This window comes from Lonchura striata, chromosome 2 (assembly GCF_050655825.1).
Source record: "Lonchura striata isolate lonStrDom1 chromosome 2, ASM5065582v1, whole genome shotgun sequence".
Lineage (NCBI taxonomy): Eukaryota > Metazoa > Chordata > Aves > Passeriformes > Estrildidae > Lonchura > Lonchura striata.
The window spans coordinates 104,605,686-104,623,311 of record NC_140704.1 but is presented as its reverse complement, the minus strand read 5'-3'; the positions used below and the strand labels follow the sequence as shown (position 1 = coordinate 104,623,311).

Below are 17,626 nucleotides of genomic sequence, written 5' to 3'. Positions count from 1 at the left end.
ATGGTGCCCATGGTCTTTTCATTTCCCTCAAGAAAGTGAGATCAATGCAGTAATTTTAAAGAGCTTTTAATTAATAACGCATGAACAAGGAATTGCATTTCAGTACCACATAACATGGAAACAAGCAGAAGACAATTCTGTGGCCTTTTGCTGTTAGAGCTGATGCCCCTGGTGTCCCTGAAGATGCGCAGACCGTACATGCACAGTGACAGCACAGAAGCAGGGGAAGCTCGAAGGGGAAGGGTTTGTGCTTTAGGCCTGTTCACGTCCAAAAAGTGCACCTCCTGTTTGGGAATTTTTTTTTCTTTATTAAAGAAGGGTGTGAGGGAGACGGAACCAACTTTAAAGGAAATACAGCTCAAAACCCCTTCTCATTATCTTCCTTTTGCTTTTGATTCACAGGTAGTGAAAACACCAGCCCTTCAATGGGAACATGCTCTCCTTAAATGTCTCAGCTGAAGCTGGGCCTTGGGCTCTGTCTCTCCTGAAAGCTGAGCCCTGAGAGTGCTGCCCCTCTAGAGATCTGTGCCAGCTGAACTGGTGCTTATTTCAACCAAAATTTGGGAGCCCGCCTCCTGCAGAACTTACATCAACTCAAGTTCATGTCCTTTCATTCTAAATTTAGCAGATTTCTGAACCCAGATTTCTGAAATCCAGTTTAAAAAAATCCCATGCTGCACTGCCTGGCCCAGGGCCCGTCTTGCAAAATCCAAAGCATGTTGGCTCCCTTTTCTAAGCACTGGCGTCTGTCACTGGTTAGAGAAATGCAGAGAGGACCTGAAGCTTAGTGGAAGCACCTTCAGCTGCATCGGTGGGACCAAGAATATTTTTTTCATACTGAGTGCTCTTATGGGTTGTTTTTTTTTTAAATCAAATATATCAATAATCTAACAGGTCCTTTTCAGCTGTCAGTTTACAGTAACAGTCTGGTACCTTAAAGACCATCTGCTTACAAGTGTATTTTCAAATTAGCTATAGTAAGGCCTGTTCTGAAGGGTCTGTTCCAAAGGGTTGATCCAAACATCTAGAAGTGTTCTACACACCCCATCTTGCTGCCCTCTGCATACGGCAGCAGCTCCCGTTACCTCAGGACACAGTGCCTGGGCTACCTCTCATCTGACACTTGGTTCAGCCAGGCACTGCCACTGCAAAATAGCCTGACCAGGGAACAAACTGGGACGTTACTGAATTGATTTATTGCAAATAAACAAACTAAGCTACTACTGCATAAAATTTGATGCCTGTTTAGCTCCATCTCCTGATTACGCCCCATGACATTTGTTGAGTGCAGACCTACCATAGAAAAATTCATTCACAAGTCTTTGCTTGTCAGAATATTGGCAAGTTTCACCTCTCTGGAATTCGTTTCACCTGGAAATAGGGCTAATTGTTTTCACATACTGAAAGCAGATGGGAACTTGCACTGCAGGATCCTTTCAGCTCTGACATTGAGCACTCAGCTCTTCAGCAGCAGCTCTCAAAATTCTTTAAACAGTTTGCAACCACTTTGAAGTGTCTTTTTGCAGCTGGGGACTCTGGGACACAGAGCAGTTCACAACTTGTGCCAGGGCAGCTGAGCAGCGTGGGCAGCTCTGGGAGTTTTCCATGTCAAGGTGAGGGAACAGGGAAGGCCCCAGGCTGCCTCTGCTCTGTGCCACTCAGCACAGGGGTTCTGTGCTCTGTGTATCACATCAGGCTGAGCTAATGTCATGGCTCTCCTACAAGGTAGTTCTGGGGAATAGTAATTTCAGGTACCCAAAAAATCTGAAACACAGAAGTAAAAATCAGACAGAAAGAACAAAAGAGGTTTCTATAGCTGGAATTGGAATTCATAAACATTCTCAGACTGGCCTTAAGATACACATATACAAAAGAAGAAATAAACCAGACCAGCTCCAAGTTATCAACATGGCAAGAGGATAAAATTTTCTAGTAACATGAACGTAATCCATGTGCTGTAGCACCAGAGTGTAGAGTTGCAACACCTTTCTCTCATGCCTGTGTGGTGTCACCGTTTCACAGATGAGACTGAGCTGTAAGACAGATATTCCTAAGAGTTGTGCAGTGCTGCTAGAAGAAGTAAAGCAGGAAGGTAGCAATCAGCAGTTTAAAGCTGGAGGTTCTAAATAAGTTTTAACCTATAGAGCATGCAGCCAGTAATGAACCAGGGAAGCTAATGCTGAACTAGACCGGGGAAAAAGGGATACTCAGGAGAGAAGAGAGAACAATGTAAGAGTTGTGATAATAATGTTCTCTCCACTTCTGGTTTAAAAACTAAACCAAATCCATCAAAAACCTCTCCAAAAGAGTGTCAGAATTTCTCTTCCAATGATGAGGAAGGGATGGAGATTTCCCAAAGCCTGTATTACACGCAGGACAAATGTGCTGCCTCGGGTACAGCCTGCCAGTGTTGGAAGAAGCAGCACACTAGTAGCAGAGGGAGTTGTCTGCAGATGATGACAAGGAGCTAATCACATCACTGAGGTTACACAAGCAGTTTTTATTGCTGTTCTAAAGGTACTTCGACAGGTTTTCATCCTTCATGCAGCCCAGCCAGTGTTCAGCTGTTATGCAATCATTTTTGTTAACAATTCTTAGCCAAAAGAAACATCTGACTGATCTTAGAAAACTATAAAAGCATGAAAAAGAGAGATACAGAACCTTTAAATCAGCTTTCCCATGAATAATTAACACAGACAAGGGTTATAATGGAAAGGTATTTTATTTTTACCAGGTAACACCCCTCCCTGTATAAAGGAAGTAATGGAGAAAGGGAAAAATAACCCAGCAACTCCTCAAAACACTACTGTCACCATGAACACTTGAAAGATCAGGTCTGAGAGCTGCAGCAAAAGCCTGCTCACATATTCCATCACTGCCATGAGGCAGAGCTGGTTTTGCATTCCCCACAACCAGATTCACATACAAAACAAGACTGATGCTGCCAGAGGCATTTTTAGCTCCTTGGGTCTCCTATGATATATTTTAACAAACCTTGGGCATACTAATAAAGCTAAAAAAAACAGAAGAAAATAATTTTAAAATTTGTGGAACGGAGTTCACTGTGCTAGTGCTGCATTCTTTTCAGCAGTAATTCACTCTAAGATGTGCAAACTGTATTAGGGGGCTGAAAGCGTTAACTCTAATAAAAGGTAACAGCCAACACACATATAAATAAGACTCATTTCCTTTTTAAAACATCATGGGAAAATCAATTCCCATTGCATGATTGATGGAGACTTCCTAAATATTAATAAATATATTACAGATATTTACAAGCTTCTGATTTCCCCCTCCTACGCTGACGTGAAGTTCAGCCTGTAACTAGGACATGCAGGGCAGCACCACGGGGTGCTGGGCCAATGGCTGCAGTGGATTTGGGATGCTGGTGCAGGCAGGGAGGAGATGGAGAGCTAAAAATAGCCCCCTCTGCAGAGCCAGGCAACCAGCGAGCTGAGCTCCTTCAGGCTTCCTGCGACGGACCAACCAACCCGCTGCTTCTCCGCTTGTGGAATGAAATGCCGGGATGATGCGGAGCAACCGTGCCAGGGAGGAAGGGATAGAGCGAAGGGGAGAGGCAGCCCTCCACAGCGTGTCTTCTGGAGCCTGCCACAGCATGTGTCAGCAGCTTGGAGGGTTTTTCCCAGTGAAAAAGGGAGGTTATCCAGACCCTGGCCCATGGCAGCTCTGTGTGAGCAACAAGGAGCCATCTGTACAGCCACTGCATTGTTTTTCAGTGTTTGTGCCCTGCCCAGCACAGCAGAGCCTGTCCTGAGCCAAGGACTTGTGGGAATTCTGGGAAGGCACAGGCTGGATCACAAGGCTCTGCCACTGCCCCAGAGCCACCCCAGACACTGCCAGAGTGGAACATGGCACAGGCATGAAAGACTTGTTTCCCTTCGCACGCTCAGGAGTTACTTAGTCCTTCATCCTGCCTGCTCTACAACATCCCAAATCCCTCTCCAAGAGGAAAATAAATGTGCTGGATGCCCTACACCTCGGTGGCTTGGGGACACCAGGGAAGCAGACTGTGAGCAGAGGACTGTGAAACTGTAACATGGCTGGGGCATCTCCATGAAAAATTGTGACAACAACAGGGCAGATGCAAAGTGAGATTTCCTGCATTTGTTTCTGTCTGGTTCCCCGGTGCACTGTGCAGCAAACACACGGCCTGGTTTTGGCACAGAAACAAGAAAAAGTGCTGATATGACTGAGATCAGGCAACCCTTCCAGCAGCAGCAGAATCTTTCCCACCAGCCAGCCTGTGCTACTCCCCTGCAATCCTACATCCCTATCCCATGCCAGTACTCCAGGTGCCTTAACATGCAAGACACTTTTCCAGAGATACCATGAGGACAGGGCTGTGACACATGACCTTAAATGGGACAGCAAGGAGAGAGAGTTAGCACTGAGCCCTGCTTTTCCTGTTTGCATTGGTTCAGAAAAAAATATAAACTATTTCAATAAGCCCTACATATGCAAAAATTCTCATTTTCCAAGGGGGCTTTTAAGAAAAAAATAAGGATGGCTGACTCCCTGGAAAGGTTTACAGAGACTTTTGCATGTGCTTTTCAAATCAGCCTGAAAGAGCCGATATGGATGGCTGCTCCAAAGGCTGCCAAATGGGAGCCAAGCAGCCCTGGTGCCTCCCAGCCTGGGCACTGTGCCTTGCCAGGGCAGAGGGGCATTTGTCTCTTGGGCTTTTTGGACAGAGGAAGATGTTTTGTTTAATACATCTTTAAAATTTTATTATGGAAGTCCAGTCCCAGCTACTTTGGAGCAGTTCTGAGGTATCTCTCATTAACTTGAAGAATAGAAATGTTAATAAATAGATCTGAAACTTTTCTGCTATGTCATTCTATAATACACTGCTATATAGATATTAAATATGCCTCAGGGTATTAAAAAATTCATGAAAAAAGTTACAGTAGTTGATTTTCAAGTATTAATAACTTGGCTATGTTAGCTTGTTTTTAAATACCAAAAAGATCTGGCCCAAATTATTGACTAAACTCTGGCTATGACTGAATTAAAAAAAGTATTTTGAAGATTAAAAAAACTATTTTGAATATTAAAAAAAGTGCAAAAAAGCATGAGATGTTAGTTAGCATTGTAAAATAGTTGGAACTTCTAAACAATTAGCCTAGCACTCCCTTGTGAGTGAATTAAAAAGGGTGAAAGAATGAAAAAAAGATTAAAGGGAAAATGGAGATTGCTCCCAATCTGAGAGAGCACTGTCCCGAATTTCAGCAGAACACGAATTTTTACAGCCAAGTTATAAACCCCAGAAAAAATGGGGTTACTAGTGGATATGCTGCCAGACAGAACTATAGCAGTATCTGTGTGCTCCATTATAATACAAATTTACACCTTCCTCACTGCTTTCTCTGAGTAACCACAAGAAGAATTTTACAGGTATTCAGTTAAAATTAGAAGCCTCCCTTATTTCCCATCCTCCCCATAAACTGTACAACTCTGTCTACTACGAAAATTCACTGCTACTAGTAGTCATTATCATACATTCAAGATAGAAAGTAAACTACTAAAAACCTGCTCAGGAGTCACTCAGAAGGACACTAAGGCTTAAGAAATACAGCAGCTCAGGGGTATGGCCGACCACACGGGCGAAGAGCTTTGTCACCTGCTTTGCCCCAGGACACTGCCACTCTAGAGTCGTGTGCTGAACCCTGATCTCAGAGCAACCAACATGGCTCAAAGGAAGATGGATTGGCTCACGCTGGGTGCCTGCTGTGCGACGCAGCCCTTGGCTGCCTCAATGAGGGCATGAGCACTCCGAGGGTGGGAATGCAGCAGGACCTACTGTTTGCTAGTGTGCTAACGCTGACACTGTTCTAGGTCTGGTTCTCCATCAGACACCTGATCTCAGCTCATCTCCTGAAAAATGATTCAAAGCATGGTTAAAAACAGATGGAAAGCGAGAAAATGCTTTCTCATTTCAACGCATGTGTACAAAAGAGGCAACCATTTCAAACTATCGATTTTCTCCCAGTGGGAGCAGCTGACCCGTTGTGTATCGCCCTGCACAGATCCACACACAGCGCTCTGTGTCTCTGGGAGCTGCTGGAGTAGGAAATCCTGTGATCGAACGCAAAGCCAAGCCAGTCAAGTGGAACGAAGCAACGGGGTGACAATCTGGATCCAGTGACCTCGCTGATGGATGATGACTTCATGGAGATGAAGCAAAGCAGAAGGCACATGGCTCAGATCTCATTGATCGTCCTTTCCGAGGGGCAGTACTCCGAGGTTCCTGCTGAGGACATGTAGAAGGACTGTGTTTTCCTTTTTAACCTGGCTCGCTTGTTGGCCAGAGACAGGCTGCGCCGGCTTGAGTTGATGATTTCTGAGATGAACTTCTTGCAGTCCACACAAACCTCCATAGTGCTCCAGTCCTCCATTAATTCTTTGGGAAACTCTTCGTGTGACTTATCCACAGACTTGGACCTTGAGGTCAATCTGAAAGGTAAAAGAGCAGGATCTGTCATGTTATTTGTCAACTTGGCTGTAGTACCCAGGAAAAATCCCATCAGAAACGTCTGGATTTAAATTTTCCTTTGTCCTGTCCCAAATTACTCCAAACACTGGAGTGGGCAGCTTCTGCCTGGATTGGCAAGATTGCGGGGTCACTGACTGAGGGCGTGTGTAACATTTACATCCTGGCATAAACAACCCAACTAGTAAATAAAAATAGCTGATGTCTCTGGCTAATCTACACAGCACCATAGCAATGGTGATCTATGCAGAGGGTTTATGCAGCAGATTCCCTCAAAAAGGAGCATTTATTTTATATCTAATTTCTTGAATTAGCTTTGACAACCCTCTGTGTATAAGGTATAAAACCAACAGATAAATTCATAATATTAAAGTGGAAAAATTATGAAAATTGGAGTAAGAAACATTAGGGGGAAAGAAGATAAATCTGTGCACTAGACATTACTGAATTCCCATTCAGTGGGTGATTTCAGTCTGTAAGATTTATCTCCACGGAGTCCATTCACACTAGAAAAAGACATGTTAAGAATATTTTCTCCTAGAGGTCCTACAGAAATACAGTTGTCCCAGACTCTCATTATTTTTTGACTGTAATGTGAAAAAGGTTTAAGACACTGTTAGGACACTGTTAGGCTTTAGGAAAGTTACTACAGGCATTAAAAACATGGCCAACTACAAAACAGGTGATTAGCATCTTCACGATTGATAGCCCAGCTTGAAACATTTGGGGAACATCTGCAACAGACACAAGTGGGGCCAGGGTGTCTCTCACCTGCTCCGCAGGGAATGGTGGTGACTGGTAGAGGGTTTCTCTGGCCTCATGAAGCTTTCTCCCCTTTGCAAGGTTGAAGGTCCCAGGGAGAAGATGGGGAGGGTGGAGTATGGCTTTGATGGCAGCCGCATCTGTTGGCAACAGCACAGAGCACGTGCAGCATCATTACAAAGATTGCAGCTTTTCAGAAAAGCTTGAAACATAAGTTTCCTTACTTACTTTTTTGCAACACTGTGAGCATACAGGCCTGTGTAAAAAAACAAGAGCATGAATCAATCCATTGGGAAAAATTATGTTTAAATCAAGAATAAGAGATTTCAGGAGTTAGAAACCTGCCCCCTTCCATCCTCCCCTTAAATAAACTTTTGATTTTAAAGCTTCTTTGAAGAAGTAAATTAACATGTAACTTCAATCAGAACATGATGCCAGAAGCAAGGAGAAATGCAGAACAAGAATGGCACCTAAATTAAAAAAAACAGGGAAAAAAAAAGAAAAGTAAGCTGGTTTTCCTCTAAAGAAACCTCTTCTGGTGAGACCAAAACTCAGTGATTACATAGATCTTCTCATTTATTGTCTCACTGTTAACTTGAAATTTATCATTTTGCCTGCAAATATTCCTTCTTGCATTTCCCCTGCCCCAATACTCAAAAAAATTGCCCAAAAAGTAAATTGCCTTGAAATGTTTTCCCCAAACTCAGAGGTTGTAGAAGGTTGTTGAGTGGGGAGCCTGAGTAAATTCCATGTTGCTTTCTCATAAGTATAAAAAAAAAAAAACAAAACATTTTTCTCATTTTAGTCAAGAGTTTCACTCCAAGGAAGCAATTCAGTCACTTACAAATGAAATGTTTCTGCATACTTTTTTTTTAACACAGACTGTTACATACATAGACCCAACCAACAGTAAGGAGCAGAAATTTTTGAGGGTTTCTAATGTATAAATCAATCATTTTCCCTATGAAATTGTACTCATTTGTTAACAGACGTAAAATATTTACCTCTTGCAGAACTGACAAGTGTAAGACCAGGTAAAGAAAGAAAACCTTCTTGTTCGACAGCAAAAGCAGAGCTAGAGGAAGAAGAACAGAGGAATCCACATTGTTAAGCAAAGTCCCACACAGTGATGACTTCACTGACCAGTTGCTGTTGGCAAGGTCACAGTGGCAGTGCTACATCCAGTTCTGGGGCCTGTGCTTCTAAGATGATATTGAGAAAAAGGTCCAGCACTGTATCTTCATATATTCAGAACTAAGCCTTTAATTGTTTTGCCTAAATTAAATACTTGCTCATTAACTAGATAACTTTGGCTAGAAATAAAAGCAAACAATTTTAATAGTGGGGTAAATTAATTAAATCCTCAACCTACCTTGAGATTTGATAAAAGCTCATTACTAAGCTTTATATATCATGACAACAGGCAACAGCTGAATCTAATGAATGACATTATAAGATTCTTGTTCCTCTGCCTTGAATGTATTAAACCTTTAAAACAAATCTGCACACTAGACACAGTTAGGCCTGTAGAAGAAATACACAGTGAAGTCAAAATAGGCTTTCTGGAGGTGTCCAAGAAGCATAAATTAAAAGTGGGAGAAAAGGATCCTGCTTCTACTGGGAAGTACCAACCTCCAATCTGCAATTTGCAGAAAAATGTATTAGTTAAAGGGTCTCTAAAATTAAACCTCCTTCTGGTAGCATAATTTCTCTGAAGGTTTTCATTCCCTCTGTGCTAGATAGTAAGGGTTCATATACAATGAACTTGTAGTTTTCTGTTGCTACCTGTAATTCTATTTTCTGGAATAGAAAAGGTAACCAAACCTGCAGAAGGCATGGGGACAGAAATCACCTCAGTCAACAAAGCTCAAACCAGACACATACAGATACACTCTGATAATTGTAAATGCTACTACATTTTTATAGGCAACCTTAACAAACAAGGTGCTTCCATGAAATGTTTTAATGTTTCTGGACATCATTCGAGGAAGTTGACCTTTGTGTCACACATGTAAGGGTATGTGTGGTGGATGACTCTTCTTTCTCTCCAATAGAGGGTAAGAAACAATGTGTAAATGGGAGGCTTGTGCAACTGGCCTCCCTCAGTACCCTTCAGAGCCTCGCCAGACTCAGCCCTACCTTTCCTTTCTTGAGAGCAGTGTAGACATCTTTATATTGCTGGTACTTCTCCAGCTCCGCCTTCACGAGCACCTGACGGATGTGCATGACCTCCTCCACTGTCAGAGCCAGACATTCCACAGGGTAACAGAACTCCTCCTGGAAGCCAAAAGCCCCACATTATTTCAGAGACAAATGGCTTCTCCAGAGTTCAATCACGAAAACCAGCCACCTGGTTAGTAACTCCAGAAACAGGGAGTTTCTCCCATCAAACTGGAATAGCACTGGCTCATTCATGGGCATCACATGAGTGCCAAACCATTGGAAGCTGCATAAATATGATGTAAATGATCTTACGTTCAGCCTTCACAACGATGACAGTTTTTTTCATCTTTCCTCCTCAAATCACTTGACCCTTCTCTCCATTGTCTTTTATTGCAAACATTTGTTTCAAGCCAATCAACATTCAGATTTATAATTTGAAAGGGAAAATGTCATATGGTAGATGGCATTATTTTATGCATACTGTTTGAGGTATACATAAATCATTTCTCTGAGACTTTGTGATGCCCAGAATGGCCAAGGGAAGTTGTTAGTAGCCCATTCTAGCAAAAATTTTTATTCAGTGGTACCACATCTTGGTGTTCACACCAAGACTACAAAAAGTTACATCAGCTCAGGCAGAAAAGTTCTCCTTTCGGCCCCAGAAATTTAAGCAGCAATTTAAGCTTTACAGAATAATGTCCCAGTATCAAGCAGGTGAACTGGTTACCCAGTGTTGCATTATAAATGGTAGAGACTCAAATAAAAAATTAACAGCACAACTTTCCACTTAAAAAAATTTCCATCTGTTCTGTGTTGCAGCATTTAGGAGAATATTGAGTGCAGAACTCCTGAATTTGGTACCACGGAATAAAAAGCACCAACCCAATTTGTAATCCAGCCCAGTAGTTGATTATACATTTCCAAAAGAAAGACAGAAACCTCTGTGGGAACTCCCATTGCTTAATGCTTAGTGAACCTTTTCAGTCAGCCCAGAGGGGCTACTGTGCAGTAATGACAATGACAGGCAATGCTCTCTGAATAAATGAAGGAAATTTCTCCTGCATACACAAAGACGTGGCTGACAGTTTGGAGATCTCGTTTACAAATTGAAGTGATGAATCGGATTAGTACGGAAATGCTCCATTTCCATGTACTCAGAGTTCTGTCTTTCCATCAGATTAGAAAGAAAATCCTTCTACATTGCAGACCTGGCAAACATTAGCATTTAGGAACCACCACATTTTTAAAAACTGTTGTCTTACCTATCTAGAAAGGGAACACAAAGAAACTTCACTCTGTTTAGGGTACCCCACAAAAGACTAGAATTGAGTTAACTTTGTTAGATTTGCCAGCTAAATCTTTGGGGTAGGGAAAACTAGTTTTCTGGAAAAAACAAACTACATCAAAAGCAGCTGCAATTTGCTCTGAGGTGTAAAACTGCACAGCCAAAACAAAGTATCTTCTGTTCCTTATGAGCAACTTTACAGCTAACCAGCAGCTCTCAGCATTTTGTTCTGGGTTCTTCCCACAGCAAGTGCCTTGCTCTGGGGAAGGCACGGTTGAAGGCTGGGGCGGCACGAGAGGAAGTGGGTGGGAAAGCGGGATGCACACAATGCCAGCAAAAACCCCCGAGTCTGCATCGTGGGAGACTGAGGGAAACTATCCGAGGTGAATGAGGCTGAATGCTTGCAATCAACCAGAGCTTTAAGTCCTTTAGAAATACATTTCTTACTTGAAGCTCTTCCTTCCCCCTCATGAACGCCCATTCCTTTAATTTACAGAACGATGACGTCGGGGAATATTGCTCCTTTGAAGAAATTCTGCAGATCTGCTATAGGTGTAGAGCACGTACTAGGGGAATAGTGTGGGCCTGTTGTCGTACCAATCGAAAATGAATACCATTAAAATAGAAATAGCCATCAGGCAGCAGGGGAAACAGAAAATATTCACATGTTTAAATGCTAATGTTTTAATTCCAGTGGTTACACAAGGACAACAAAATGTTAATGCAACATTAAATGAAAGATAAATAATCAGTTTTCAGAAAACTGCTTGGGTTTTTTTTTTTCCCTTTTCAGAATATAAATAAGTACACAAGAAAATATTTTTTTCTACACTACCTCTAAGGCATTGAAATTAATTAAATTTTGCTAAGCACTGGCTAAACTTCATTGAACAATGATACTTTGGAATTACTGCTCAAACTTCAAAACTTGCACCCAAATTCAGCAGCTCCAAGGGAGAGTACTTTCTTCAATACTCACATATGACAGAACATGGTAAAGACAAAATGTGGTTTGAATTGGTCTCAATTTTCCAGAATTACACTCAATACTTTTTTAAATATTAAACACAAGCCAATATGCTTACTTTTAAAGGGGTAAAAATATTATTTGCAAATACTATTTTGAACTTGAAGTGTCCGTGATACCCTTGGAGACTGGATTAACTCTGACTATGCAATCATTTTATAAACACTATACCTTAAAAAGTGTATGTATAATTGTTTTTATACAGGAAAAGCAGGTAGTAAGAATTGCATACCCATAATGTGCTTTGTAGGTCATTCTTAGTGTACACACCCCTAATAGGTTCCTATGACTAACACATTTTTACTCTAATATATTCCTTCTTCTCATTAAAGATGTCACTAGACATTCAAATGAGTTGCATTAGTAAATTGCAAAATGAATGACTGCCAAAGTGGCCTCTAAATTCTGCAATTCACAATTAGTCAGGCACTCTAAACTCTTGGTCCTTTTGCAGACTAAAAGTTTCTAGAAGGTCAGCTGTGTATCTCAACTATAAACTCTCCTACAAGAGGTTTCACCCTCCCACTTATTGGTTGGGACAACAAAAAGAAGGAAAAATTAAATAATTCATGTTCAGTTAACATAGGGGTAAATGAATTACTTTTTATTTTCAGTGGATTTGCCATTCCTGATAGATGGATATGAGCTATTCTGCAAGTCCTGATACAAAAGTGTGCTGAGGACCAAAACAATATATGGGTTTTCAAGTAAAGCAAATTGCAAATGCCCTCCCATTCTACGTAGTGTACCTTGGGAGAAACGTAAAACCTTATTCTTTTCAACATAGTCCAAGGATCACAATAGTTTTGCTGGATTTTTGCTGCAGGATCTTCATGTGCTGTAATATTTAAAGTCTGTCCCACTGATAATCTGGTGATGTTGCATTTTTAGTTTGCTGTCCTTTCAGAACTGATTTATTTTCCCCGTGAGGTGATTGAAGACACACAGATAACCTACACACATTGAAATCAAAGTCAATCAGGTGCAATGTCCCAGCCTAAGCTGTAATTCTTGCCAGAGCTGAGGAAGTGCTCCCCTAGGAGGGAACATGCTGGTGAAGGTGATTTCCAAAGCCAGCAAAAAGAGGCAAACCTTTGCGGGTTTCCACCTGCTGGCAAAAGCTCTCTCACAGAGATAGTACATAGCCCCTGCCACCCCACACATGGCTGCTTCAACGGGATGAGAGCTGAGCAGGGAAGCTGTTTGCATAGTTGAAAAAAGTGGTCTGAAAGTCATCCTTGGAAATAAACTGGTTATCCTAGGAACCTGAACAATAGATAGGAAGCAGAGAAGCGAATGCTGTGTATAAATGAAACCATTAATTTTGGTCCTCTGGGTCATGAAAAAAAAAAAAGATAATAAAAATAATCATTAAAAAAGCAAACAGACTGCAAAGGCACCCACATGTAAATTTCAGGACACTGAATTTATCTCATTGATTAAGCACCAAATCAGCTCCCTACAGCAACCACCACGGCTCACCCCCACAAAATCACTGAGCCACCCTGCCTTTCCATGTACCACTGCCAGGGTGACATGTCAAAAGGACTGTGTGTGGCACTTTTCCAAGTTTGTTTCCCCTCCCCACCTACTTGGGCCTAACTGCCTCTGTCTGATGAGATGCCAGTTCACAAAACCATCATTAGTATGCAAGACATTCTTGCTAATCCTGCTAAGAGACTGTAGCAAACCCCTGCCTGGTTTCACTGGCATTGACAGCAATTTGCTGACAAGGCCTCTTTCACCTTGGAGAGAAACCAGGGTCACAGGAGTTGGTGATAAGAAATGAAACTCCATCAATCCTGGAGGAAGGGATAAAGAAGTGTGAGGTCAAATAAAAAATAAATAATACTCTGCACTTATTGAGAAGCATTCACTCTGGGAATGGAAATTTCACAGGTGCAACATCTGGCACAGCCACTGGAAGAGATTGGGATCCCTCTGAGAAGGAGAGAGTTGCAGAAAGCCAAAGTGTGGAACTGGGCCAGTGCCAGCATACCAGAACACATCTCCCAGAATGAAAAACAGGAGTGTTGAGGGAGACGTCTGGTACACCCTAGAGGGCACTATTGCCAAGTTAAAGAATTACCTCTCAAGGCGTCAAATAAAATAGGTTCTTATTAACAGAACATAATTTCACTACAATTTTCCTTCTTTTTCACTTCAAAGTCAAAACCAAACTAGATGACAGTTCTCTAGAGATTAAAAAAAAAAAAACCAAAAAACAAAAACCAAAAAAACCAAACAAAAAAATCCCCCTAAGCACAAAAGAAACTAGTAAAACTCTTCCCATCTGTTTCCAAATTAGCCTGACTTATCTAATGGCTTTTTCTCCCTTTTCCTTTAGTATTTTTCAGGGGGAATGGAATAATTTAATTACTTTTTCTGCAATGGTTTTATTTTTAATGTATTTTTCTAGGCATATGTCCATGAACAGACTGACGGAGAGTATGTATGTGGTCAAGAAGATCCTGCTAAGAACTTGGTTGACCTATTTAAAATAACAGCCTCATGTAAGATTTTAAGTTGCACGATCCTCTGAAATACACAAGATTAATATTACAATGTAGCACACTCAGATACACTAGAAGTGTGATGGAGCAAATGTCTCAGAATAACACAGGATGCTTTCTCCCATCCTCCCTTTGAACTATTTGTCTGTGAATGACACTGGCTTACCAGAAAAAAAAGTCTGGGTTTCCACATACAGTGAATGCAGCAGGAGGTGACAGAGCAACCCATTTTATGTGACAGTGACTTCAAACACATGCTGAAGGAGCTCTCCAGTATGGGTCTGCTGCAATACATCCTGCTGCAAGTTCACTTTGGCAGCAGATGTCCACCTGGGCTGTGCATTTATCAACATGTTATTACCTGACCTGCACCTGGAATGAGAAACTACATTCTACTTGGAAGGATGTAATAAAATCCAGCAGACCTCAGAAAAGGAAAAGCCCATTGTGGGAATATTTGGAGTTATTTTCCCTAGAACTGATCAGCTTCATCATCTAATAGGTTTGGAACCCAGCTGTCATCTCCTGGGCTGACAAAAATGTTCTTCAAAGCCCTTTAATACCACTGCAGCACAAGACAGGGCAAGTGAATATTCCCTTCCTTTAAAAACTCGGATGTTTTTATCGATTTCTCGATTCACCAGCACCTCATGGGGCACACTTTGAAACCCTGCTGGTAGGAAAAGAGACAAGGAACATACCCTGCCTGAAATTACAATGCACTAATCAGTATGTCAGCATAAATGAACCAGGATTTCATACCCTTTGCTGTTTGTACTCTGCTGGAAAACAGTTCTCAATTAAAGCTAATTGATCAAATGCACTGTACTTTCTTTTCAAGCAGTAATACAGGTTTTTGCCTCAGTAACTTCAACAAAACAACACAGATAAACCTTGATTTGGATTACTGAAAGAGCTTTCATATGTATAAACATTACCAGGCAAGTTCTTAAGGTGGGAAGAAAAGAAATTGTTCCATTCATCCAGTTATTAGCTGCAATACTTCCAACAACTAAAAAAATTCCCCCAAATCCCAAAATAGATCCACTGCATTGGAATTGTCTCTATTCAAGTGGAATATCAGTAAGGTGAAGTTCAGCTGTTTTGGTAACATTCTGAAACACAAATCAAGACACGTAGTTTACCCAGAGTCCTAATCACAGTGCAAATGTTTTCCAAGGCACCCGTACCTGGGATTTGGGATAAATATGTTAGAGAGACAAAGTTCAAATCTTGATTTCAAAACACGTTTAGTAGCCAAGAGCTGTTTCTGGATTGAGGAATTTTCTTTGGGTCATGTTCTAATCACACTGAAGCCAAGTTTTAATTTTCATTATACTCTTAGCATTCCTCTTTTTCTCTCTCCTACCACCCACTCCACTTACAAGTGACCTGGAGCTCTGTTTTGAAGGGGGTAGGAACTGTCTCACATTGGTTGGTGTTTCCTTTTCAATGGAGTGTCGTCTCTGAGGTGGCTGCCGTCTCTCAGGCTGCGGCGTAGACGATATGGGCAAGAACTTTGGAGGCACTAAGGATTCAATCAGTACAAAAAAGTTAGTTCTTCTATGAGAAACTGTTGGATAACATTACTCAGTACTTAATCCAGTCACTGATTTGCTAGAATTCCTACTACTGGTGGCTGAAGTTACATATCCCATACTGAGGTGTTTCAGGATATTATTCTCATTATTTCACCATCATACACAGAAAACACATGCACAGATGACACAGCTCATTACAAAACCTTCTCAATGAAACTGAAACACTTCAAACAAATAAAAAATATTGTTACACAGGAAAACCTGCAATAACTGCGCCTGAAAAAAAAGACCAGATCTTGACCTTTTCCCAGTAAGTATTTTTGAGAAATACTGGTGATTGCTAAGTGTCTTTCAAACACAGCTACAGTGACAGAGATGGAGGAAACTTAAATTGGTCTTAGGTTAGATCATGCTTCTAATAGCAAAAGATTATTTTATGAGATGAGCATAGCTAAGCTATCTCCTCCATTCACTTGTTACTTTCTCTACAGTCCTACATAAACTTCAAGGATGAAACCTCCTGGTTCACAAAGATACACCCCCAGACTGGAGGCTGATGCCTTCCAAATGATTATCACATTTGACCCATTCAGCAGGGCTCAGCTTTAGAAGTTTATTCCATTGACAACACTCAGCTTTAGCTTTCCATATAAGTTTGAGACAAAGTTCATAGCACAGAAGACAACAGAGGTGAGTAAAAGCAGCCACTGAGCTCTCTCATAACTCACTCTTTCTGCTACTGGTGCCTTCTTGAGAGGGGTCTTCCACTTGTGAGGGGGAGATGCTGCTGCTACTTCCTGATTGGTGCACTGATTCCTCCTGTGTGGCAAGAGGGAAAGAAACAGAAATCCTTAGGGACTGTTTTTAGTTCTTCTATTGCTTTTTAGCACACAGAAAACACAAGCCATCAAAGATATTTTGGACCATTCAGTCACTCAAAGTCCTAGAAGTCTTGAGAAAAACATTGACTCTACAGTACTGAGCAAACAGAATTTTCAATGCTCAATTTTTTTAGAAAGTTAAATAAATGGTACATAATTTGAATTCAGTGTGTTTAACTGCTGCATGAAAAAACAAGATCATGAGAGAGGTGCATGAATCCATGGTAAACTCTTAATTTCCCTTGTTGTATTTAAAGACTTCTAGGGCTTTGCAGCTACAGCAGACATATTAACACAGCTTTATATCTCATACTAACAAAGAATTAGCACTTAGATTTCTCTGGCCTCCAAAGGCATGAAAGCCACTCACATAAATGACTGAGGTGCTGAGAAATTAAACTGAATTTGACTGCACTGTTCCCTAATTCCCAATCCTGGTGTGTTTTTCCTTTCTTCTGTATTTAAAAGAAAACTCATTCACTGTATCTACATGCTTCTCAATAGCCAAGAGCAACTCCTCTAAGATGAAGGAAAGTGAAATGGCCTTTGACTAAACTCCCCTCAGCTATCTAAAGCTTTATGCCACCCAAATTATCAAATCCTTTGCTGTCACCTAAAGCCTGTCTTCAGCCACCTGCTACCAGCAAGGAAACAGATCATCACAGAAGCCTCCCAAATGGAGAGAGCTGAAGGACTGAGCTTGAATGCTCTTTGCCTCTTATGTGAATGCTTTCAACCAAAGACTTAACATCTATGCTGTCAAGATTTACAGATCAAACAAGTGACCTGCCCTAAAATCCAGCAAGTGGCTAAGCTTCTCTACACAGATTTCCTTAGCTGAAAATCTCCACTAGCTGAAAGATTGCCTTCTTTGGTAACAGCAAGTTGGAAAGCAAAGCTGGCAGGATCACCTCAATGAGCACCACACATCACAGGACACAGG

At 41.3% G+C, this 17,626-nt stretch overlaps 1 protein-coding gene across 5 annotated transcripts in view; it reads right to left on the bottom strand.

The window, feature by feature from the left end:
* Positions 1-2,480: 2,480 nt before the first annotated feature.
* The window catches only part of SPIRE1 (spire type actin nucleation factor 1), a 124,944-nt gene continuing 109,798 nt past the window's right edge, over positions 2,481-17,626 (bottom strand). For 2 of the 5 annotated variants that reach the window (XM_085573722.1, XM_085573723.1), the window contains 8 exons: positions 16,531-16,621; positions 15,647-15,789; positions 12,841-13,014; positions 9,413-9,550; positions 8,278-8,348; positions 7,502-7,529; positions 7,283-7,413; positions 2,481-6,474 (listed from right to left, as the gene is read on the bottom strand). In XM_085573722.1, coding sequence (XP_085429848.1) covers positions 6,222-6,474; positions 7,283-7,413; positions 7,502-7,529; positions 8,278-8,348; positions 9,413-9,550; positions 12,841-13,014; positions 15,647-15,789; positions 16,531-16,621 — 1,029 coding nt within the window. In that variant the 3' untranslated portion in view covers positions 2,481-6,221. The remainder of the gene's footprint in view (positions 6,475-7,282; positions 7,414-7,501; positions 7,530-8,277; positions 8,349-9,412; positions 9,551-12,840; positions 13,015-15,646; positions 15,790-16,530; positions 16,622-17,626) is intronic. The other 3 variants (XM_085573724.1, XM_021527789.4, XM_021527787.4) reach the window with 3 other exon arrangements.